Source organism: Branchiostoma belcheri, unplaced genomic scaffold (genome assembly GCF_001625305.1).
Source record: "Branchiostoma belcheri isolate BF01 breed outbred unplaced genomic scaffold, Haploidv18h27 scaffold37, whole genome shotgun sequence".
In the NCBI taxonomy this organism is placed as follows: domain Eukaryota; kingdom Metazoa; phylum Chordata; class Leptocardii; order Amphioxiformes; family Branchiostomatidae; genus Branchiostoma; species Branchiostoma belcheri.
Window position 1 is genome coordinate 2393167 of NW_017803987.1, and position 24836 is coordinate 2418002.

A 24836-nucleotide genomic window follows, 5' to 3' on the forward strand; every position below is an offset into this window, starting at 1 on the left:
ATATACATGTCTAATACACATCACAAGTCTTTTACGGCTCTCACAATGAAGGAGTTTTTGTGTCTGTCCGATCGGCTTAATGGGAGCTTAAACTGATTGCTGTTCTTCCTAAGATTATATACAGTGTTCTCTCTTGGTGGGATAAAGTCATTGCAGGGCATATAATGGCAAGACATCTTACAATAGTCTCCCCAAACAACATAGAAAATTTGAAATTCTGCTAGAAAATATAAAAATATGTTCTACTAAATGAAATTGCAATTTGCTGCAACAACAACATACTGTGCCAAATCGCTTTTTGCCAGTCAATAGGGCAAAACAAGCTGAAGATTTGATTTCAACAACGCAAAAAACGGTGGGATAACAGCTACAAGTACAGTGGGGGTCCTTCATAATAGCCAAAATTGTCTACTTATTTGCCAAGAAAGTTTACAGTCGCAAATCTTTCCATATTTTGCAAGAGCACATGAGAACTAACAAGCACTTCTGCTGTATAGAATTTGCTATTATGTTTGGGTTCATTTAGATTGTGTAACAATACAATGCATGTGCACCTCACACGTTATACATGACAAACTGAAGTCTGCACAATTGTTACCTTTGCCTAGAAGGTTATGTTTTCACCAGTGTTTGTGTGGGTATGTGTATGTATGTATGAATGTATGTATGTATGTATGTATGTTTGTATGTATATATGTATGTGGTTAAGCATGATAACTCAAGAAGCGTTGGGTGGATTGTCATGAAACTTGGTACATGGGTAGGTCTTGATGAAACCAAGAAATGATTCAATTTTGGTCCCCCTCGCAGCTTGTAATGGTACTGCAATGGAACTTCTGGTTTTGATATCTCATGATCTGGACAAGCTAGAGTCACAAATTTTGGATGCTAGATAGCTCTTTTGCTCCAGAAGAAGTGACATTAGTTTAGGCCCTCTAGCAGCTTGTTTTAGAAATGCAGCAGCATGCAAATACAGATGTATGTATGTATGTACAAATGTATGTATGTGTGATAACACTAAGACTGGGCTACGATTCATTTAAATATGCAAATTGGGACACCAACATGGCAGCAGATAAATTGAGAATCTTACCCCGTTCCAGCTTGGTCGGCAATCCCAGCTGCCTCAGCTGTGGTTCCATGGAATGTGAGAACTGAGGTAAGGGTCCCTCGAACAGGACCACCGTTGAGACGGCCTTGTTACCCGACCGCGCAAAATCCTTCAACTGGTACTGGGCAAACCAGCTGCAACCAGATATTAACCGCAATTAGCCTTCTCAGAGTTCAATATTCAAAACAAAAAAATATTCTGGATGAGGAAATCTGCACATTTGATACTTGAAATGTTTGAAATAGCCCATAAACAAGTTATGCTCTCCGAGATACATGTACTACCCATAAATACCTAGAACAGCTAGAACCAGCCTATAATACAAACATACAACCATTTTTTGTCAGTGGCATCACATTTTCACCTCACAGATATCAGATAGGGTTGAGTCAACATACAGAAGGCTTATTGGAGATTTCTTGAATAAACAAAGGCTCAAATAAACAAACAAGCAGACTTACTCTACAACTTCTTCTTTAGTTTTGTTGGTAAAAAACATCCCTGTCTGCCCTCGCAGTCTCAGGCTGACTTTGTGTAAGTTTTCCCGATACTCGTCTTCCGGCCCTCGTCCTAGCGCTACTGACATCACTTTGTTCTTACCGAAAAAGAACCTGCAATAAAACAAGACAAAATGTTTTTAAAAGATGACTGCACTGGTTACTTCAAGATGGCTGCACCTGCGCTGCACCTGCGCGAAACCTGTAATGTATTGTGCATAGCACTTTAGAAGAACGTCTCATATAAGGTTGTATTCGGAACATAAGTTTAGTCCCGCTGTAGTTTCCAAATGTTATGTTGGAAAAGATGGCATCTGCAACAGGCAATGTTCTCATGCAAGATGGCCAACATCCACATGCAAATTGGTCACGCAGTATGTTCTGCTGATGTCCGCTGCACCCAAATTTCAAGATGGCTGCCCCCATGAAACTGTGGGTAAAACAAAACGCTTTGCTTGTAGAAACTGTAATATAACCTTACATAAAAGGCGACTGGATAAATTCTGAGAAATTGTCAGATAGCAGAGTTTGTAATAACCACTCATACATGTACCACCAATAAGTTTTCCTGGCATGCATGTTCTTATTAGGAAATCCTAATAAAAGAAGCAAAAAAACATCATACCTGCTATGTTTCCAAATAGTGCGTACTTCCTTCAGCTTGCTGTTTCTCATGTTCTCCACAGAAAACGTGAAGATACGTGCGTACTGGTCCACACATTCTCGGATCTGAAGATAATAAAGATAAAAAAGAAGAAATGCTTATGACTATGAGCACAAAAAATATACCACTATATCTACATTTATTAACGTGGACTTTAGCCTCTTCCCTGCTACCTAACTCCATAAACATAACAGACTTATGCTATGAAGTTGAAATACATTTCTCAAGATAGTATAAATACGTAGTAAGCTTTCAGCTTATATGAAGAACTATCTGTTACAAAGCCTGAAAAGAAAGGAGTCATTTACTATAACTGTTACATACATGTACAGTATATACTGTAAGAAGAAACATTTAAAAAATTGCTTTGATTATTGAAATTTCTTCGGTGTACAAAATGTATAGCTGAAAAAACTACATGTAATTGCATGAATATATTGCAGTCTCATTAACAATTATGTTATGGATGAACAGATTACTGCAAACACCTGTATTTCGTTTTTGCCAATTTTGGGTACAATTTATTTCTACGATTCTGTACCAGTATGCTATCTATATAATAATAAGGTTGTTCCCGAACGCTTTCTGCGACAATATTGAGACTATATCCTTCGATCTTATCATTCACAAGTTGCTGGTGATTCTTTTCCGCAAACTTGATAATCTTCTCTGAAAATTGCTGGTGGGTTTTTCCAGCGAAGGCGATACAACTATATTTTCGGTCCATTGTCAGGGCTTGAAATACTTTTTTTTTTGGTGACATACAAAATCGTATAATGGCAAAAAGTTGACATGCAAGTTAAAAAATCTGCAAGCAAAATGGAAGCGCATGCCTGCAAACCTGACAAATTTAGATTATATAATTAGAAAAATCATTGGCAGGGAAAAGAGGAAACACCTTACATTTTAAATGACAATGACAAAATGAGTGTAGCGATGCTGCCATAGCTGTTTTTCCACAGTCTGAAGAGAACACTGCCCAATGTTTATGTTGATGTTTATGTCTATTACTAGAGTATCAGGAACTCCATTCGTAAAAACAACAGTTGCATACTAATCTTCCTGGAGTCCTAATTACATCATAATAAATACAAGTACAACATACATAATCATATGTTCAACATGCAAAATTGCAAGTTCAGATTATTTTCACGGGCAAAACCACATGCAGATTGTAAGCTGTATATTGGACTCATGTATTTCGAGCCCTGCTTGTGATGTTCCTGCTTTCGCATGCGGCATCAAAGTGGACTTCCGTGCCCGGGGGATTCGCTAATAATCCGGCTACACCGTATTTCCATCTCCCCTGGGCCGCTTCCTGTAGAGCACCTGCTAATAGCAGGGGGTTGTCATGGTTACGGTGTTGCCATGGCAACAGGCGAGCAGAATGACGTACATTGTGGGCAAGGCCCCCTAAACAACGTGTAAATGTACTGTAAGAAAATCACTTTGGGGACATTGCGTAAAATCTTCTTTACTGACCGTATAGATGATTTAGATGTTTTCCTCAAAGTTGAAAAGAAATACATGACACTGTATTACCATTTTATGTACGATTGTTTTCGATATTTTGGAAAAATCAAATTATGTTACCTTATGTATAACCATGATTTTATCAATTTTAGTGGAGTGTGTCTAGATAACAATATCTGTGTTAGAAATACTTTTATTACTATTAGTCAGTGTTTTGCAATGTTACAGAATGTCAAAATTTGGTTCTGCAATTTAGAAATATTTTCTGCAAATATACAGTACAAGCATAATTACACGTGACGCAAGATATGTTGTTTGCATCAGTGGCATATCTGGGCAAAACTGGCCAATCCACAGATCCGGTCAGGCTAACACCATTGAGCCGCTAGCCTGATTTTTTTTTTCAGTCTGCAAAACTGCAGGTTGCTTAATTTTTCTTCTGCTATAATATTAAAAATGTCTCTGCAAAATGCAGACTGTTTTCGAATTTTATTTTAACACTGAATGTGCTTACAGATAAAAAAATCTGAAGTAAAAATAATTTTTATGACTGCCTTACAGTTACAGGCTATTATCAAAAATTATTTTCAGTGACTGAAACAAAAAAATTCCTGTTTTGAAGTCTGGACCACTTCCCAAGTACTTGGAAGTCAATACACTTACAGGGCTTGAAAAACACAGTTTTCCTTCTACAATATTGCAAGCTATCAAAATTCCTACCTACAAATTAAAAGGGGTCTCTATAATGGACCAAGATGATATGAATAATATTTGTAAGCAAGAGAGTGCCCAAGGCTTGAAATACCCACCTGAAAACTGTAGGAAAATTTTAAATATAGCAGGTTGGAAGATTTAGATCATTATGATAAATAACAATACCTTTAATGTTTTTATCCTGATAGCAAATTTGACATGTCAACAACACATGGTTATGAAACATACTGTAAATCACTTTATGTTTGCAGAAGCAAAGGTCTGAGAAAAATGGACATGTTTGCAGAACTACTAGTATGTTTGCGGTGGCGGGTAGAGCTTAAGAAAGTCGGCAAATTATTTGTTCACAGTAATGATAAGTTCACGGTATAGAAGTGACCACAAAAACCATGAATATAAAAGTACTGCAGAAAAATACCGGTAGTGATTTACAGTACATACATACATACCACTGACTTGTTGTTAACATGTAGAAACCAAAGGGGGTACATGTATGTGGCTTTATTTTCCAAAAAAAGGGACGGATTGAGCCATGGTCTTTCTACACAGGAAAAGAGCTACCTTAGCACATTAAAGGTAAAAAAAAAAGAAACGTGTTGTCAGTAACATAATTTTAGTACACATTCACAATAGGATAACATGTACTGGGCTGGAAGAAACTGGTGTTACATTAATATGTACTGACAAAAAGCCATTACGTCATTACGGCATACATAATTAACAAGTATGGCATCTCGACCCTGCTATGTGTAAGAAACTCCACTGAACCTTTTACCTAGTAAAGGCACCCAAAGTGATTCAAGGGCAGTCAAACTTGATTTTCAAGGTCAATTTTCTGGTCATTCTTTCATGTAGTACGTAGAATCAACCCTATCCCATAGCATACTGATATCTGTGAGGCAAAAATGTGATGTCACTGACGGAAAACGGTAGCTTGTTTTGTATCATAGACTGGTTCTAGCTATTTATTGGTGGTACCAAAAAATAAAGTGACTCCTCCCATAGCTTGTTTTGGGCTATCTAAATGCTTCAGATATGAAATGATGAAAAAAATGTGCTAAGAAATGGCAGTAAATGTCAATTATTTCATTAATATCAGATAGATTTCCTGAAAAAAATAAATACCAGTACTTCCCTACAAAAGATTTTAAAAATGGAATAGTCATGAGCTTTAAGAATGCCTCTGATACGAAGTTATGTCAGCAGAAACTAAAAGACACTGTGTGTGCTATCTTTGAATAAATTATCATATCAAACAAGCTAAGACCCTATATCCTTTTATTTCCTAACTTCCTGTGTGATACTGATACCACCATACGTGGGTCACCATATACCATATACAGTATACATATCTGGGTGGGATATATGCACGCTGAGTCCAGGCCAAACCAGACAAGACTAAGCGACGAGAGCGGACACACACACTGGCAAATGGCGGAGCTATGTGGCTGCGTATCGGACGCGACCTACGGTACAGACCATTACAGTACCAAACCACGAAAGGTGCGGAGAATACGAGTAAAATGGGTGAGTTTGGACGCGAATACTTCTGCCTAAATATAAGGACTTTCAAAGTACAATATTCATTATTGCAACACATATATGAAAATGCTTAAAGTAAATGCATGAGACAATTTCAATTCTTCTAATCTACGCAAATAGTATAGTACACTAAATCTTTTAGCATATGCATAAATTATAGGTTATTTAAATTTGTTACGTATCAATGAAATAATGATATTGTTTATTTGGGGTGTTGGGGGTATAAATGCTTGACAAGTGAAAACTTGGATGCCTGAACTTTCCCTTTCGTTGTCTGTTCATCCTTAAAAGTATCACAGCACACTCTATACTTGGAAAGGCCAGTTCCTTTTTGGAGTGATCGCCATTTTTCTCAACCCGTAAAAGTGACTTTGACATTCCTTGCTGAACGTTGCACTAACTCTTTCCATTAATTTTTCTTGAGTCATACAAATGATATTCAATGTGAAATAGATAGAATATTTAGAAATACATTATTTGTCACAAGCAAAATATATTACGCTCTTCAATTGAATTCTAACAGTAGGGAAAAAAATGCAGTGTTCAAATTCAGAAAGGTTTTCTTTGATGAATAGGAGAATGAATCAGAATTACCAAGAATTCCCTCTGAATATATAATCAATATATAACAGTCAGGGGTGATCTGTCATTCGATTTGGGCCTTGTGGCCTGGTATTCCCCTGCCATATTGGCAAGAAATATGATTACTTTAGCTCGGCGGGCAGGTCTCTCAATGAGTGGAACGCTGCAAAGCTATGTTCAAAATCAAAAACACAGTTGATTTTATGAATTTTCAAAACGTAGTAACCTAATTCTCGTAACCACAATTGCACTGTAAGGTTGATTTGAATTAAGGTTGGTTGATTGATTGATTGATTGAATATACTTAGTTCTCCCATATGACAGTGAAAAGTACAATAGCTTTTGCACTGGAAGCATTTTTGGAAGCATTTATTGTATGTACATTATAGATAATACACCAACACCACAAAAGCATTAAGAGGATACGGTAAGATTGACATGTATTGTGTGGCGAGCAGTAGCAATAGTTGGCATGAAAGACCCAATACATGTCACTTGAAGTCTTGCCATATGCTGCCGGTAGTATGCATTTGCCTGATAAGCTACTAGTACTGTTGGAGGCAAACAAACATATAACGTTTCCAGTAAAGATAGTGTCATGATACAAAATATTTAAACAATTGTATTTTAATTTTTTGAAAAATTATATTTTTTCTAGCATAAATTATTTGAACATGTGACAAGTATAATATGGTCTATACATGCAGTCATATGGTATAAAAATTTCAAAAACTGTAATTAAAGTGCTACTTTCTAAAAAAATGAACATCACAATATAAACATATGCACTTCCAAAGGTAGCCGCTAGGGGTCCTATTAAAAATCGTAAAAGGCATAAACACATAAAGTATTAGAGAAAAAGTATTCAGATCTTTCTGACTTAACTTGTTTACAGATCAACCAAACAACAACTGGTAACGGAAAATAATCTTCTTAAGTTAGAGCCCCCTTCGTTTTTGCAAGTTGTCAAACCTTCGAAAGTCTATGTTACAGCATGGTTACAGTAGTACAACACGTGTGCCAACATGTACCTGATCCACCAAATTCCTCTTCAGTTCCAGACCCTTCTTCCGCGTTGACGTCAACGAAACTGGGGGATAACATTAAAAATATGTCAAATCATAAGATCATGCAGAAAAAAATGGAAGATCCGCCATAGAATGTCAAAATAGCTTGCAAAAACTTACTTTTCTTGTCACGTTTCGACTTCGGCATGATTGCAAAATCTTTGAACTAGTTTGCCATGCGCAATGACCTGCGGGTCGTTTTGTGTCAGAGGTGAAATTACGTCATGAAAAATTTTAAAATAAAACAAAAATGTATTTTTTACATCCAAATCATCCTATTCGTTTCTAAGTAGTTTTTAAAAGTGCAGAAAAAGTTTCATAGGTATTAGAAACTTGTTTTCTTGTTGGTCGTAAACAAGTATGACATCATTCCTTCCTCGGAACCAATAAATTTCCATGGCAACGCTGACGTCATCCTGACCCCTGCGAAGGCCGGTGGGAATCCCCGTACTCGGCTCTTCGGAATCTTAACCACATCACCGCCATCAGTGATCAAATAAGCTTCCGCTATGGCACTATAGTCCAAATTTCTATTCAAACGTCAAGAATTATCGAAAAAATTATACATATTTTGTAAAACATTCCGTGTTAATAGATTCATGAAAAAGTGCACGATTTGCTGTAGTCTGAGATTATAATTATTGGAAACAGTCACATTGGCGGATAGATACCAATGTTTAATTGAGCGTACTCAGTCCAGAGTAGTCCGCCATTTCTCCTGATCGAGGAAGAATTTGTTGGATTTTGGTTCCAACGGTTTTCGACCTTTTTGGGCCCAATTTTCTCCGTCAAATTCTCTCCTCCACTAAAATATCCACCTGCAGACCATGGCGGATAAGGACGAACTGGTGCAGCGGGCCAAGCTGGCGGAGCAGGCCGAACGTTACGATGACATGGCCCAGGCGATGAAGTCGGTGACCGAAATTACGGACTCAGTGCTCAGCAACGAGGAGAGGAACCTGCTGTCAGTGGCCTACAAGAACGTCGTGGGCGCCCGGCGGTCATCCTGGAGGGTCATCAGTTCCATCGAGGGGAAGACCGAAGGGTCCGAAAACAAACTCAAGATGGCCAAGGAGTACCGTGCAAAGGTGGAGGCAGAGCTTGAGGAGATATGTCAGGATGTACTGGTGAGTACACACACCCAACATGTTCCGTCTCTACTGCACGTTTTTGACACAATCCATGGTTTAAAATCTTACAGATTAATGTAGATTGGTACGCTAGTGTATGTTATTTGCAAGAAAATCTGACGATCATCGTAGAATATTATAAAACAGTGCTGTAAGGATATGGAGGCGGAGTCAAGGAGACTGCTCCGACGTCATGCTTTGGTACGATATTTCATGTTACACAAGACTATTTTTCCTCAGAATCACAAGAAACGACAGAGAAAGTTTTATCTTGAGTGGTTATTTAGAGCTTGGTGGGGTTATAGGCGGGTAAAAGATGGTGGTTTGGGGAGAGATCGTCAGATAAAGGGGGTAAAAATCGTGTAGTACGTTTGCCGCATGCATACGGCACATGATGTTCAAAATGGCGGACAGCGCTAGCGACCGTTGCGCTGGTCCCCGACCTTACACAGGTTACTGCCAGATTCTTTGGGGCAAATATCCAAGTAGAAAGCTAAATTTCCACAAGCCTGGCATGTTATAAACAAACAAACGTCGCCGTGTTGTGTTTTCTGACGACTGGGGAGGTGTGACGAGGAAGTCGCCTTCGAAAGGAGGGAGCCCCACCCTAATTTTCGGTAGGACGGTTACATTTTCTGGGTCAACAGAGGGAGGGGATCAGCTTTCAAAGGCTTCGCGCCCAGGATTCACCTTCAGTTTTAACCTCTGGGACGCCCCTTACGGCGCGCGGGTTCGTTTTGGAAGGGTTTGTGTATTTTCTCTGGAATGTTTGGAATGTTTTTGTCAGGATGCGGAAGCGATTTGTAGGAAGGAGAGGCGGAACACAAAAGGGTGACATCATCCTGCACCCACCTAACTCGTGCCCAGATGGAGCGGCCCATGGCGGGAGGGGTCGGGAGCGGCCCACGATTTGACATTTTTCTGTCCCAATTCAAAACCACAGAAGCTAGATAACATCATATTTCAAGAAATCTTCCTGTTGAAACCTGTAGAGACTCAGTTTTTAAATTTTGACCTGTTTTGTTTGAAACTGAAACTGAAAGAAAGGTATGTGTGGTTCCCCTCCCTGTAGAAAAAGCACCCCTTCCCAAAAAGTGTAAGATCCTAGTCCTTTACTACATTTTCTTGGGAAAATTCTGAAAGATTTCTGAAGATTGTTGGGGTTAAGACAGGGTAAATTTTTACTCTAAAATGCAGTGTAATTTCAAAATATCTCACATCCTATTTTGGGGGTGACTCTATATGATGAGTCACTGAAGGTCTGTGTCAGTATTTTAATATTCAGCTATTAGTTTTTTTCGCATGATATTATCTGTCAGAAACAGCGAGAGTAGAGGAATTGATTTTTTTATGGTGACAGATCGTTAAGCATAATCAATAGAAGACGTTTTATTAGGCAGAAATCTGTGGATGGTTGTCACATGGTGTCTGTATGTACGTTGAGTTGCCCTGTAATGTAGCATGCTTAAGCAGGTGATTCAAGGACAGTATTCCCATGACCAGGTTGTCTGATGTTTTACTTTGCATGTTGTTAGAAGGCTCACCCTGTATTATCAGATTTGGGCCTCCCATGGGATACAGAGCTTTTTTTTTACATCTCCCGTGCAAAGCTAATTAAGGGCAATTAATATTTCTCCAGCCCAGTTTCGGTAATTACAAAATGCATGAGAATTCATTATTTTAAAAGCCAGGTAACAGCTGATGCTAGCACTAGGTTGTACTGATTTTTTGTTTGAAATGTTCAAAGATGTGCATGTTTGAGTCCAGTGAAGCATGCAGATAGGTGTCGTTATCATACATGAACAAATTAGTTCACACAAATCAGGTTTGACAAGTAGGCATGGCTAGCAAAGGGGTCGACTGTTTGTCACTGCTAGATCTTCCGTTTGTGAACTGGGAAGAAAGAGAGAAAAAAATGTCTGAATTATTAATCAGATACCCCACAAGGGAAGGAAGGAAAGCCTGGGGGCAGGTGAAGTTTCGAGAATGGAGACGGGGTTGCATAATGGAGACTGTAATGAGATTGCCCTGTGGCATAACGATCGTTGCTGTCTGTTGGCAACCGACTGCTTTTCTGAAGCAGGTGCACTGACCCCCCTCCCCCCTTCTCACACACATGTGACTCATGTCAGTACAGAACAAGTTGGAATCTTCTTACACCACAGCGTTTTGACATAAGTGGCAGCTGTGTTCTAACCTATCATTTTAGTCATGGGGGTAGACATTGTAATAAGTATGTTTGGCTTGAAATGTGGCTCACGTGGTTTGAAATACTAATGAATAATGATGACCTCTTAAGTCAGGTGGTAGTAGTTTCACCTGTGGTCATACACAGATACTGTGCATGAAGGTGCAAATTTAAATGCTTCAGATAAACATGACTAATATGGACTTAAGCCTTTAATGTATTACAGTATGTCAGAAAGTTGGTACTTGCAGGAGTGACTAAAAGCTTTCCAAAGCCATTCACACTATCTGTGTGAATATATGATCATGTGAAGTACTTTTTGCTGGAGATTTCGATACTCAGTATATTTCAGTATTGCTACGAGTAAGCCCTTCCAGAGGCCAGAGTTAATGTTATAGATCAAATGATTAGCATGACATTGTAAGTTGTTACCTTTTACTGTAGTCAGTAGCATTGATGGTTGGAAGGATAATTAGATGAGTATGTTTTAGTGTCGTCTGACTTCCAAATATGGGCAATACGTATAATGCTATCAGGAAAATCAGGTCTTTTTTGCCAGTGGCAGTTTCAATGGTGAAAAAATCTGTGGCAAAGTGGTGAGATCTTAGCAAGATAATAGACATTACTGGGATGATTTGTATCATACTCGGATGTTTTTATCCTTTGAAATATTTCTTCTATATTGCTAACACATCACACCACATGCATGTGATATCAAGCACAACCTTAAATGCCTCTTTCCCCCCCTACCGAGAATTGTGGCCACATACACCCGGTTTACACGGCGACAAATTCCGTGCGTACGAAAATTGCGTACGCACGCGAGCGTACGTTCGTTTCTGTTTACACGCAGCGAGCGGGACCGCTGGGGACTCCCGCTGCGCCGGGAACACCGGTTCGGTGGCATGGCGGCCCCCAAGAAGCCGTCAAGGAGATCGAAGTACTCCCAGTTACTTCTCCCCCCTCCCACTACGGTTGTTGTTGTCCTTCTGCCTACGTGTACATCAGGTCGCTGATTTTCTTCTTTCTTCCCTGTTTCAGCGTCCTGCTACTAGTATCCCTGTTCCCTCATCCCCCGCGCGATTTCCTCGTATGCCTCCTTTCTCTTCACCGTGTTCATCTTGTTTTTGATTCGGTCGTTGCTCCAGAGACCGATCAAGCAGCGAGTCTCCTCGCGCTATTGCGTCCCTCCATGGCCAGTGAATGGTAAACAGGCTTACCAATATCCAAACAATCAAATGTGATCAAAATACTGTGAAAAATGTGAAAAATATAGGGAATTTGCATATGACCCCTGACATCCTGCATCAGGGAAGTGCGTGCGTACGATCAGTCCTGTTTACACGACGCCCGGAGGCACGAAAAGTCATAAAAACTCCCCGCTGGGCGATCGTACGCCACCTCTAGAGGTGGCGTACGAAAATTTCGTACGAAACTTGCGTACGCAAATTGGGACCTGTTTACACGGAGGGAAAACCTTTGCGTACGCAAGTTTCGTACGAAATTTGCGTACGCCATTTTCGTACGCACGGATTTTGTCGCCGTGTAAACCGGGTGATACTCTGAAGGATTTTCAGTACTGAATACTACTGATAGATTTATGAGACAATAAAAGCAGTAAACATTTGGTTCGGAGTAACTACAATCTCGGGGTCTTAATTTTTGTAACATTTAAAGTCAGTATACATGAGACGTAGCTTTTATCACTATCAGTTGTGTAAAAAGACTTCTGGACTAGAGGCGTATTCCCTTGGATTTTTATTGTCGTAGAAAGATCAATATTTTCCTGATGATTTATGCAGTGTGTATTGCAAGGGATCGTGGGATGAGTTCATTTTCTTCCTTGATTTATTCAGTAGGCCTTAACAGTGGCAAACTCCCATCGAAGGCTAGACTAGTATGTAGCATTTCCCTTTAAGAATTTGCACTTCATTTGTTTTAATTTGCAGATTGACTTCATCAACATGATTGGCTGATTAGCATGATTAACATTCATGAGATTAATTAACTAATGACTTGGATGCCCAAGCAAGAAATACAGGTTTTTATACTGAAGCAGTTTTTATAGAGTAGCAAAACTAGGCTTATGTCCCAGAATTAGGCCAAGAGTCTGTCAGTAGGTTGATAGTTTGTTGGTTCAACAGAAGCCTGATGTTTGCCGAGAAACTTAACATGACACACATACACACAGAGGTGAACGTCCTTAAAAGGCGAGGCTGTATTGTAGCCTGGTCTACCCAAATAGTTTCTAGCCATTTAGTGGTTAATTTTGCTAAAGAATGTTCTTTCCAGTGTGGCTGTCATGTTTAAGAGTTGAGGACGAGGGATAGGGGATTTTTGTAGTGCTGTTGGAATTTTGACCATTCTTTCTTGTCAGTTAGTTGGCGTTCTAAGCTACTGTAAACTTGTGAAATATTTGTGGTATTTTCATGATTGCTATTGTCACATTTTCTTACAGTGACCTCATAACACTAGTGAACATTTTCACCATGTCACAAATTCAGGTGTTCAGATAATTTACAAGTTGCTGGTTACTGTAGATTATGAAGTATTTGTCATATTTTTGTGGCATTTTTTCTCAGTGAGCTTCTTGCACCTGTGAACATATACCTGTTGTTTCACCGGAAAACTCTTAATTTCCACCGTTTTACTGATTTTGGGGTTGCAAATTTTGATTGAAATAACATAACATTTAACGACCTGTTTGTTGTGTTTTTCAGGGCCTGCTTGACAAACACCTGATTCCCAGGGCTGACTCGGCAGAGAGCAAAGTTTTCTATCTGAAGATGAAGGGAGACTACTACCGGTATCTGGCAGAAGTTGCCTCCGGAACGAAAAGAGATGGTCAGTCCTCGTTTTCTCGCATTCTTAACGAACTAAACGACAAATTTTAATCGTATTCGTCCCGCGGGTTTCGTTCATTTGCCTAGAATTGCATGTCACGTACGGTATAGAAGTGCTTAATGCACTGTGGATGTTAATAGTCAAGCGGAAAGACCGGAAATGAAAAAGAGCGGCGAATTCATTATTAAGCAGTAAATTGTCTATTGGCTGCATGTGGTAATGACGCATGTATTCTCAATGGTCCACAAAACAGTAACAGCTAGACAGCATTTGTGTGTGATATACAGGATATTGAAACCCTATTTAGCTGTTATATAATTTTTCTAAGTAAGGAATGCTGATTATTCATTTGATGATTAAATTGACAATTCTGTGCACCGTGAAATGATTGCATTTGGCAAATTTCAGGGGGTTTTCTTCTTTTCTGACAGTCATTAGAGAACTCACAGAAATATTGAAAACTATGGATCGTAGGGTAAAAGTTGACATAATTTTTATAGCTTCTTATATCTGTTTTTCAGGGATACGATTAAGAGAAATAATAGAAAGCTTAGTGACTATTATTACATTCAATATTCAATCCCTAGTATATAACCAAGTACATGTTTTTTCCATTGAAAGAAAAGTTACATTTCAGGCTCCTCTTTCCAAATCTGTACTATGTGCAGTTTTTAGATGTTCGCCAAAAGCACAACTAAAACCAATTGTTACAATTTATGTACAGTATCCAGTCAATGTATTGTAAAGAACAACCCTTGTTTGTAATGTGACAGTAACTTGTTTGTGGAGTAAACAGTTGTTTTGTTTGTTTTGTTTTGCTTTTGTTCTTTGTACCATTGCTGGCACAACATGCCAGGTAAACATCAAGCCTTTACTCTATGTTCACCACAGATGTAGTAAAGGATTCGAAGTCAGCATACGAGGATGCTGAAAACGCAGCAAGTGAGTTGAGTTCGACACACCCCATCCGACTTGGCCTGGCGTTAAACTTTTCTGTTTTCTTCTATGAGATCGTAGAGAACCCTCAACAAGCCTGCAAATTGGCCAAAAAGGTACATGTTCCACCCTTAGGCGCTAAGGCCCACACGTCTCTATGTCTGTACACACACTCACCTGTCTTACATCTTTCTTCACAGAAGTAGTTCGCGAGTCACAAACTGCTTACCAGTCAGCGTTTGATATCAGTAAGACTGACTTGCAGCCTACCCACCCCATCCGCCTTGGTTTGGCCCTGAACTTCTCGGTGTTTTACTATGAAATTCTAAATGCTCCCGACAAGGCCTGTCATCTCGCCAAACAGGTACGGTTGTGTGGGATCTCTCTTCTCCTCTTTCCAGATCCTGTCTCAGAGATAGCAACCCACGTGCCATGCCTGCCTGAAAAAAGGGCAGAGAGAAGAGAAAAAACACCAACTCAGTTCCCCCGAGTAGAAAAAGGAAGCATCTGTACAGTGACGTAGGAAAGATTTTTTAAAAAGTTGCAGAAGTTTGCATGGGTTGCGGTAACAGAAGAGTAACAATCTAACATTTTACAACTACGTGAAAACAATTTGCAAAGACTGAATGTGCCAAAAGAGCCACTTCATTGTAGCTTCAGCAAAAAATACATGCTTCTTAGTTCACACTCAAGTTGTTTTATCAAGATGAACCAATTCTCAGACTTTGTGTAACATAAAAGACTTTGCGGTGATAATTGCAGTTAATGTAGTTTTAGTAAAAGTAGAAGTAACAACGTATTAGAAAAAATGGCAAGTAGCACTGATAGTTACAGGCAAATTTGTGGAGAAAAGATAAAGAAATGAATAACCAGAGGCAGTGCCAAAATCCAGCAGATTTGTACCAGAATTTAAGGAAAAGTAACGAATGGAAATTGTAGGGAGATGTGGTACCTGGGTTGCTATGATCCATTATGTTATACTTCTGCACCGTTTGTTGCACAAACCTCTGTGCAACTCCTAACAGCACTCCTTCGCTGTTGACATCTTTACTCGTACCTACCTATTCATTCCACTTTACACTACTGCTACTACCTCAACAAGTCGCTGATGCTTATACTCCGCCCACCCACCGCCACCAACCAACCACGGATCTCCTCTCTCTTTCTCTGATCGTATGCTTGCTTCCGCATCGTACTACTAACCTGCGTTTCGGCTCCTCTGACGAATTAATCCTACACAGTGCAAGTTGTGTTGTCCACACCTAAACTGATGGTCTTTCATCCACGAAAACATTTTCTTTTCGTCTTTTCTTTTCACCGCTACTTTCTCTTTAACTCCACCCGCTACATCCGAGAGTACCCGGCGAGTTTGGACCAGGTGGACAAGGCAGCAGTTTGCACTTTGTCTGGTTTTTTGCCGCTGGCTCGATTCTGAGTTTGCCTACCTACTTCCCCACAAGATTTGCGGCAAGCTCATTTAAACAAGCATGTCCTTTCGCCCCCCTCCCCCTTGCCCCCAAGCAAAACCTGGAGCTGATACTATAGTACAAGGAGACACGTGATACTGACTTGTATCTGTACTGGAAAAAACAGATGGAATGAACTGCCAACATGTGTTTCTTGTGGGTAGAAATACAGTACATTTGGTACTGGAAGGTTTTATGTTTTTGTATTGAATGAAGTTCTTCTCTTTCTAGCACAAAAAGTGTATTTGTTGAGATGAATTGTGATGATACATTCCACAAGTACCACGAAACAAGACCTCAGATTATATAAGAAATGTTCCAAAAAAGGCACTTGGCCGTTCCTTACAAGAACTGATAACTGAAAAAAAAGAACAATTCCTAAGAAAGGCTACCAAATCTGAGGTCTTTTAATGGAAATCCGTGGAAATATTGCTTCTTGAAAATTTGCTGTGCTCAGAATAAGTAATAATTAATGAATGTATTCTCTGATATGCTTTGTACTTAAATCAACTAATGGCTGAACAGTTCAATGTATTATGGATTGTTGCTGCTATGCTAATTTATTATTTTGTAATGGTGAATGCTTGTGCGGAATTTGTGTTACTGTAAATTTTTAAACAGGTACAGCTTTTGCACAGATTGCCTGGCAAATTTGAACTAATTTATTTTTTTCCAACAGCAACCTGCTTGTATTGATCTTGACATATTATCACAATTTGCTTGTTTAAAGATCTATGAGTCTTGTGATGTTATGATTCAAAATGCAGAAATATTATGGCAACATTTTGAGGAAGAAATACTAGTATATGCATCATTGCTTGTTATCTTGTTAACTATGGCATCTTGGAAACAGTTGTTATGCTGTAGCAAGCTGTGCTCCTCTCCAGATACTATAATGCCCACTGTATAAATGCTAAGTACAAACAAAGGAAAAAAATTGCTGTGTTTATTCTAGTCTTTGCATTGGCAAAAAAAATTCGCAATCTCATACTCGAACTAGCCAATGGAAAGTACTTTTTCACAGTGCGTGCCTGTTGTAAAATTTTTGACAATTGCTTTTCTTGACAAGTTAACATTGTACTAAAAGTTTTTGAAGGAACACAGCTTGTAGCAGTTAATATTTTATATAGATCTGAATGCCTGCTACGAAAACTATGCTATCAGGCATTCGTTAATGTTGTAAGATACAGTGTATTTATAAAAAGAAGGAATAGTTGTAGAGACTAATACAGGTTCCGCCTCTCCACAGGCATTCGATGATGCAATTGCAGAGCTGGACACGTTGAATGAAGATTCGTACAAAGACAGCACTCTTATCATGCAGCTGCTCAGAGACAACCTCACGGTAAGTGGGTAGTGATGGAAGAATTCAGGGTAGTGATAGAAAATCTTAGCCTCTACCAGGCTTCGGGAAGCGGTCGAAAAGACTAGATTGGCCAGGTAGATAACATGTCAGGGAGTTGGTCTGCTAAAGAATACAGCTTACCAAAGCCTGGTATAGGCTAAGAAGATCAGGTCCAGGGCTCAAAATCCTCTATTCTGTACACCTGCATTAACTGCAGGTAACATTGAAAGCTACCCACACCAGGCAAATTTTACCTGCACTACAGTTCTCTAGAATTTAATCAGCAAAAAATGACAAATTCTTTCGGTAACTATGGACAGAAACTAAGGCCATTTGGACATCTTCAATACTCAATTTGGCTTGTCTAATATGAAAAGGAAAACCATGTCAGAAAAAATTATGAATGTCAAAACTTTTTGGGGGTATTGTACCTACATGAAGTATCATTTCAAAAGAGTGAAAGCTTTCAGTGGCTTCTAGCTTAAGAGGGCAAAACTTGAGGCCACTTGACAACATTTTGCTTTGACTTGTAGAATTGCATCCACATCCGGACTGATTATGAATTTAAAGTACACAATGGCTACTCCATTGTCATTGGCCAAAACTCATTTATGTTGGAAACCTAATCATTTCGCTAGCTTAAGTGCTGAATGGTGGGTGAGTTAGTGCTTGTATGAGGTTGGACTAGAATTGAATGTCTTTTGAACTAAATAGATTATGAATACGTGAGTTGAATGGACGAATAAGTGTGGTGTGAATGCACCTTTCTGGTTCAGTAATTGGTACAATGATATTTTCCCAATCATTTATGCTCGTGTTTGTGTTTAAGTGGTAAGGATTTGAGTGGTAACAAGTGTGTTAAAATTGTGTTTTTCGAAACAAATTATTTAAGGCAGCCACAAGGATGTAAATGAATTACCAAGTCATTTATTCCCAGACTTACTTAACATACAAGGGATACAAAATGGCACAGTAATACAAAAGACAGGGAAAAGGGCATACAACATACAAATATCACAGAAATGCTGCATGATACCTTGTTTGAAAGTTCTGAATAGCATTCTCAAATGGAAATGTGAATAAAAAAAGCACCAAAATGTCTCTCAGTGCACTGCATGGTGACTAGAATAAAATATCTTGCCAAGAAATTCAAGAGCTTTTTTATGTTTAACCCAAACAGTTGTCTTTGAAAACCCCATGCACCCTCATTGAAAGTCCATCCATAAAATTAACCTATTTAAACCAAACCTGTCCTCTCCTATGTAGAACATTAGACGTTTAACCCAAACAGTTCATTGTTTTGAGAACCCCATGCACGCTTTGAGAATTTCCAAGTTGATCTGTGTAGTTGAAGTTAACCTGTGAAAACCTGAGGTCGGCATGGATTCAGTGCTTTTAACCTGTCCTCTCCTATGCAGAACACTTAATATTCAATCCAGTTTATCACTGAGAACCCCATGCACGCTAATAGAATCCATTGGGAGTCAGTACTTTAAAATTAACCTGTGAAAACCCGAGGGTGGAGTGGAATGAATGTTCTAAATCTGTCCTCTCCTACGTGAAGTTCCTGCTGCACCAGAAAGCGGTGGCTTACTGGAAACCAGAGCCCCAGAAGAAGAGACTGCTTCTGATCTCGAAGGAGAAATGGTGGACGAAGCTCTTGTTTTGTACCAAGGTGTTCGCAGAGAAACAGGAACCGGCGGTCGCGGACTTGAACAAGAACAACAGCAACAGCAACAAGAAGAAATAAACAAACAAACCTAAACCCCGACCTCATTCCTGTTGGACACTGATCTGACTTACCCACAATTCCATGTACCACAGAACCCACTTCACCCACAGTTCCATTTTACCCACAATCCCACTTGCCACTATCAGGAAATTTTCCCTCTACCATATTCATCACAACTGGAATTCTCAAAACTAAACAATGCAAGTCTTCAGAAATTCCTTGGATGTATAAATATAGCACATTGTGATAAAAAATCAATCCTAAACTTCAGAGTCCTTGATGTTCCATATCCACCTTGAGATGGCAGTTTTTTTAGGTTGGTACATAAAATGGATTTTTTTAAAGGACATGTAACCTGGAAACTACCACGAATTATGTTTTTCCTACATAAAAATGAAAAGTGGAAATGATTGGCCAGTTAGCAGTATGTTTTAATTTGTCTTCAAATTTTATTTTTATTTGGGAAGTTTTTCTATGCTTGGCAGTTACTGTGGAGGAAGGCAGGTTGTATGGGGATGTGTCATTGAGAGAAGTTGGGTTGCCAAAGTCAGATTGTGTGCTATGCCACCATTCAAGCACACATTGAAAAAGTGCTTACCTGAGTAAAGGGTAAACTCAGAAACAAGGAAATTGGAACACAGCAAAAAATTCACATTGGAAATTCTGTTACAACAAAGTCAGTCCAGATTTAAGCTATATGATGAATTTCACAAAATAGATCTTGACAAGGAAACACATAATTTGACAACTTCAGGTGTTGTAAATTTTTGGGTTTGTGGAAAAAAAGGGCCGGTCTGACTTTGTTTAAAGCGGTATGCGGATTGTAGAACAGTACGTGAAGGGACTTACATTCCAGTCGTGTATGTTAGACGTTCAGTCCCGTTTGGAGGAAGGGTCGTGTTACTGGAAGAAAGGTGGACATGTTACATCAAGGACTGGACCGTTTCTTCTAGGAACAAGAATTTTCTTCAAGGATCATTTGCAGTAAAACACTAAACGTCACAAAAATAAGCCGAAAGATATACCGTAACACAAAGGAGTTTTGAATGTTCATAGTGGTACCAAACATGCTGCATAGAAGTCAGAACAGACTGTCCCGCCGCGTTGCCTTCGTCTGTCGTAGTTTTCCCGCGCTGTGGCCTGCATAGCCCGCCTGGGGGACCTCACAGTCTCGTCTCTACTACTCCGCCGTTTGCCAGTGGCTCGGTCTTCGGCAGGTTAAGATACGTACGTACGCGAACATGGGCCATTTGTGAAGTCAGGTTTAAAACCAGTACTCTTACCCAGTTTGGAAGAATTCTGTCATTTTAGCCTGCACAAATGATATAAGTAATTTTTACCACACTTTTTTACTCCCTAGAAAATTGAAAATGAAACGCTCCAAAAACTATGGCCATTTTTAAAAATCTTACCCTTTTTGTAACCCTCAGATGATAGGCTTCCAATTTTTTTCAGCTAAAAGATATCTTAACTTGCCTGAGGTTAAATTATTGAGGTATCCCCTTGCCAGCTGTGCCCATGGCTTGTATATTTTCCCTTTGTGTTCCCCTTTTGCCTTCCCAAAATTGAGCTTTAGCTATACCCGCATGAGCAAAATCTCAGTTGTCAATGTTGTAATAGTAAACAGTGCAATTTTTATGTTCATGGCGCCATGCCAGAGGTTTAATGTGCAATAGGTGAAAATTTTTGCCCGACATGGTGAATGTTTTGTTTTTGTAAGTCCAAAAATGTGCATTTAATGTCAAACAAGAGCTGTGTTAAACTTAAAACTTCCTGCTATAAGACAAATGTAATTTGTTTCTAAAGGAAGAAGATATTGTCCTTTTTTGTCCTAAAAATAAGTTTTGTGCCAATTTTTGTTTAATGTTGCAAGTTGTTATGCATCATATATTTTTTATTTTCATATTTTGTTGCCTTATCTGTCAAACAGTGTTACAAAAAAGGAACAAAAAAAAGACAACCAGGTTTCTTTTCATAGAACCTGTTAATATATTACAAGAAATCTAATAGAATTTAATGTAAGACTCTTACAGTAAAAATTTAGTGTGCCTCAGTGCGGTCAGGCTTTCACAGATAACTGTATTTTTGGCGAGCTAAAATTTCGAGACGGAAAGTGAATTGTACCAGAAACATGAACGAGAGTGGTATTAGAAAAAAGCCCTTACACAGGGACTTGTTGGAGAAGCAATTGAACGAAAGGTTTGAGATGACGAAGTATATTGTTGAAAAGGTAACTGATATCCTCTTCAAGAAGGCCCTGCACTGTATGGCACACACATAGGAAACAGTACTGTTAAAAAGACTTTCTAACAATCACTAAGAATTATGTGTTGAGGAGGGGGTTCAAAGAAGACAACAAAATTTCCCAGCAAAAATTGACAGGTCAAAGAAAAGAGATCTAGAGAAAAGGTTTGGAGTCAAAGGAGTTGTTGTAACTGCTATCCACTTCATACCAACCCTCCCTCCATAATTCTTTGATTTTAGCTCTCTAGTCTCTACATACCATTACATGCTGCACACTTTTCAAATTGTACAGTTGCCAAATGGTTCAAATCGTCTCCTCCACAAGTCAGCACTTGTCATGAAAAACTCCCTTTTTCAAGAGATCTTGCATCTTTTCCAAGATCAAAGACATAATCTTGGATTCAAATGTTTGAATTCTGTCAGTTAGAAATCCCTAACTGAAACTCTAGATGCCAAGACAGGTGTTGACTTGCATTGCGAGTCTCCTGTATCTATTCAAGTTCTACAACATCAGACAACGTGATACAGCAAAGTATTTCTACACATCGAATGTTGCAATGGGTAGCCAGGGTCCCTTGTGGTATTGGAGACTTGCAATGGTCAACGGAGGATTTGTAAAAATGCTGCAGTTCCTACATTATTACCCTCTGTACTTGTACAAAGGTAACTACTGTAACAGAACATTGTAAACCTGGACAGTGCAATTTCTCCAGCAATAAAAAGCAATACCAGTACTATTACTTCAATGGCTGTGGTGATTTTACTACTCTAGGTTACGTCATAGATGGTAGACGTTGTGTGTGAATGTTCGTGTGTGTCTGTTTGTTGAACTTTGCAGCGAGATCTTTGCGATAAACTTGCGCTGGCTTCTGTACTGCGTGCAGCGGAAGGTCACACGCTGAAGGGGCAAAAAGAAGCAAAGCAAAAATTGCCCACTCTGCATGCAGTCATTCAGAAAAAATTCTGGAACCAATTTTATCTTCCAAACATCCTTGTGGCTTCCATGCGATGATCAAAATGTCCCGATTGATGTTAATGCATGTTTGAAGCGAAGTGCACTTGTTTCTTTTCTCTCTCGCCTCTCCTGCATGGCTGTTGAGTTGAACTCTGAACTCTGACCTGATGACCTCTGACCTGATGACCTTCTTTCTGTCCCCTCAGCTGTGGACGTCCGACGCCTCAGGTGACGACGACCGCGGAGAGGAACAGCAGGAACAGCAGTAGAACAGCGTCCACGGAGACCGTCAGCACCTACCACTAGTATATTATCTTGAGAATTCCACCCTAGCTAAATTGAACAATAAAAACATTAAGACGTCATTTTTTTCATGAAAAAAAACACCATCCCCATTGTGTGAGTAGTAGCAGTAGTAGCATTGATTCTAGTCGTGGCTTGGCCAAGTGAAGAAGAATAAATAGTAAACGTTCATGGTTATCATATTCTGGTGTAACGGGGGTGAAAAGGGGTATAAACTAATTGTCATTGTGCTGAGTATTTGCGAACTTTGATTAGGTTGCTCTATGTTCGTTCGTTACTTAAACCATTTGTGAGTCCGTTGTCTTTGGGGGAATTACAAAGGTATATCAGTTGTGCTTCGCCAGGGAAAATGTAGACGTAGATTTGCAACAGGAAGAAATGTTCAAATGAAACTGTCGTAGCCAAAAAAAAATGTCTTGAAAAAAAAAAAAGAAATTAGTAAGTAAGTACTTGGATGTATGTATTTCCTTTGCCGGAATGGAAGGATTCGCTGTTTTTTTTTTTCATTCTCGGTAGTTCGGCGGGGTGCGGTACGTAAAAAAGTCAGCCGCTCACCTATAGAAATGGTGGTAGAGTCGAGTCACTTTAATTTGTTGGTTTGATTGTTGTTGTAGACTTGTAGCGCAATGGATCCATGTTTCCAAATGGAGCTCCTCCTACTGGCTTTGACCCGCATTGCACTCAGCTCACTTCGCCACTCTTCGCTGTGTTGTGGGGTTGCTGTGACAATTAGATTATCAATAAAAATAAAATCCAACCCAAAAAAAAGACGTACATGAAATGCAAAAGTACCAAGGACCATTGCAAAACGGTTGATCTTGTTTTCATCACTCTCCTGCTTGCATGCCTTCCCATTTTATAACTGGCCTTGTACTGTGAAGTAGAAGTAAAGAGATATCACTGAATGTATCCTTCAGCCTGGCTTTGTGTGATTCTATCTAATGTGTAGTGTGTGTACATGTCTTCTCTCAGGTGTAGCAGACAAATCGGTACCCCACCCAATAGCTACGCAAATAATTTTACCTTAACAGCTCTCCTTTGTGTGATTTTAAGAATAAAGAAAGCTACCCAAACAATTTTACGGAGCTATTCAACCAGATGATTGCTTAAAAATTGGGCATTTGTCTGCAAAATTTAAGATGGCCAGTAAATGGGAGAGACAAGCTAAGAAAAAGGACCCTCCAACAAATTCCCATTAGTTTACTTGGTAACAAAAACCAAAGGAATTGTAACAAAGCATGAAGAAAGAAACAGCTATTCTTTTCATGGGAACCCCAGATGATTTTAAATGGTTTGCCTTCCAGTGTATTTCTAATGGTTTCTATAATTGGGTGTAATTTGTGGTGAATTCTGTACACGTTGAACTTGACCGTACATCCATATACACCTGAGAGGAGTGTGTACACGCTGGTTAGAATGGATATGCTTCTCATAAAAGTGATCTCTGCAAAGAAACCAGTAGGCTCCTGATTCTGATTTGTGTGGTGTCCTTCCAGGGGTGATCTATACTATAGTATTTCTGCATGGGGATACGGCATAGGAAAGAAATGTTAACAGTTTCCCGACCGAACCTACAAAAAAAGCATGCCGACCATAGCCTTTTCTTTGGTTGTCCGCTGGCTAGTCCAGTAGATTTTCAATGTGAACTTCAACCCCTTTGGAAAGCTATTTCAAGGATTCTCAGAAGCAAATTTTCATCGTACATCGGATGAAATACTGTTGAGCAATCCAACACAACAGGTTTTTTCAGGACTGAAACTGGAAACAACATTTCTTTCCCTAGGCCTAATGCTACTTGAAACACCATTAGAAATTGTTAAGTGTGGGGTGGTGGATTGAATAGAGGAGTAATAAAATAATATGACCTGAAAGTAAAGAATGAAAGAAAAAATCTCGTGCATGTATGTCGTATATTAAAATTCTCTTACAAGCAATTTATACCACAGTGGTTTCTATGGGTGTAGTTGGGTTAGAGAAACAGCCAACTAGTTTCCAAACTATAACCTGCAATTAAATTATCAGAATGGATTTACATTGCCAAGA

The 24836-nt window shown here is 39.2% G+C and overlaps 2 protein-coding genes across 3 annotated transcripts in view; one reads left to right on the forward strand and one right to left on the reverse strand.

Annotated features, from left to right (window-relative positions):
- Nucleotides 1–7881, reverse strand: part of LOC109476355 (mRNA turnover protein 4 homolog) — a 12508-nt gene extending 4627 nt beyond the window's left edge. The window contains exons 1-5 of one of the 2 annotated variants that reach the window (XM_019777284.1): nucleotides 7771–7879; nucleotides 7615–7673; nucleotides 2234–2337; nucleotides 1573–1722; nucleotides 1094–1245 (exon numbers count right to left, since the gene is read on the reverse strand). In XM_019777284.1, the coding sequence (XP_019632843.1) occupies nucleotides 1094–1245; nucleotides 1573–1722; nucleotides 2234–2337; nucleotides 7615–7673; nucleotides 7771–7798 (493 nt within the window). In that variant the 5' untranslated portion in view covers nucleotides 7799–7879. Of the gene's footprint in view, nucleotides 1–1093; nucleotides 1246–1572; nucleotides 1723–2233; nucleotides 2338–7614; nucleotides 7674–7770 lie in introns of both variants that reach the window. The other variant, XM_019777285.1, reaches the window with a different exon arrangement.
- A 252-nt stretch (nucleotides 7882–8133) lies between these two features.
- Nucleotides 8134–24248, forward strand: LOC109476352 (14-3-3 protein zeta-like). The gene is made up of 5 exons (XM_019777281.1): nucleotides 8134–8777; nucleotides 13689–13812; nucleotides 14704–14864; nucleotides 17464–17559; nucleotides 22697–24248. Exons 1-5 carry the CDS (start codon nucleotides 8478–8480, stop codon nucleotides 22757–22759), a joined length of 744 nt encoding a protein of 247 aa, XP_019632840.1. The 5' UTR covers nucleotides 8134–8477; the 3' UTR covers nucleotides 22760–24248.
- The last annotated feature ends 588 nt before the right edge of the window (nucleotides 24249–24836 follow it).

What these genes read in the sequence shown, in the direction of transcription:
- LOC109476352 (XM_019777281.1), top strand. Translation starts at nt 8,478, where the DNA reads ATGGCGGATAAGGACGAACTGGTGCAGCGGGCCAAGCTGGCGGAGCAG. An exon ending in AGATATGTCAGGATGTACTG is followed by an intron (nt 8,778 to 13,688) that starts GTGAGTACACAC and finishes TGTGTTTTTCAG; the next exon opens with GGCCTGCTTGACAAACACCT. An exon ending in CCTGCAAATTGGCCAAAAAG is followed by an intron (nt 14,865 to 17,463) that starts GTACATGTTCCA and finishes GCCTCTCCACAG; the next exon opens with GCATTCGATGATGCAATTGC.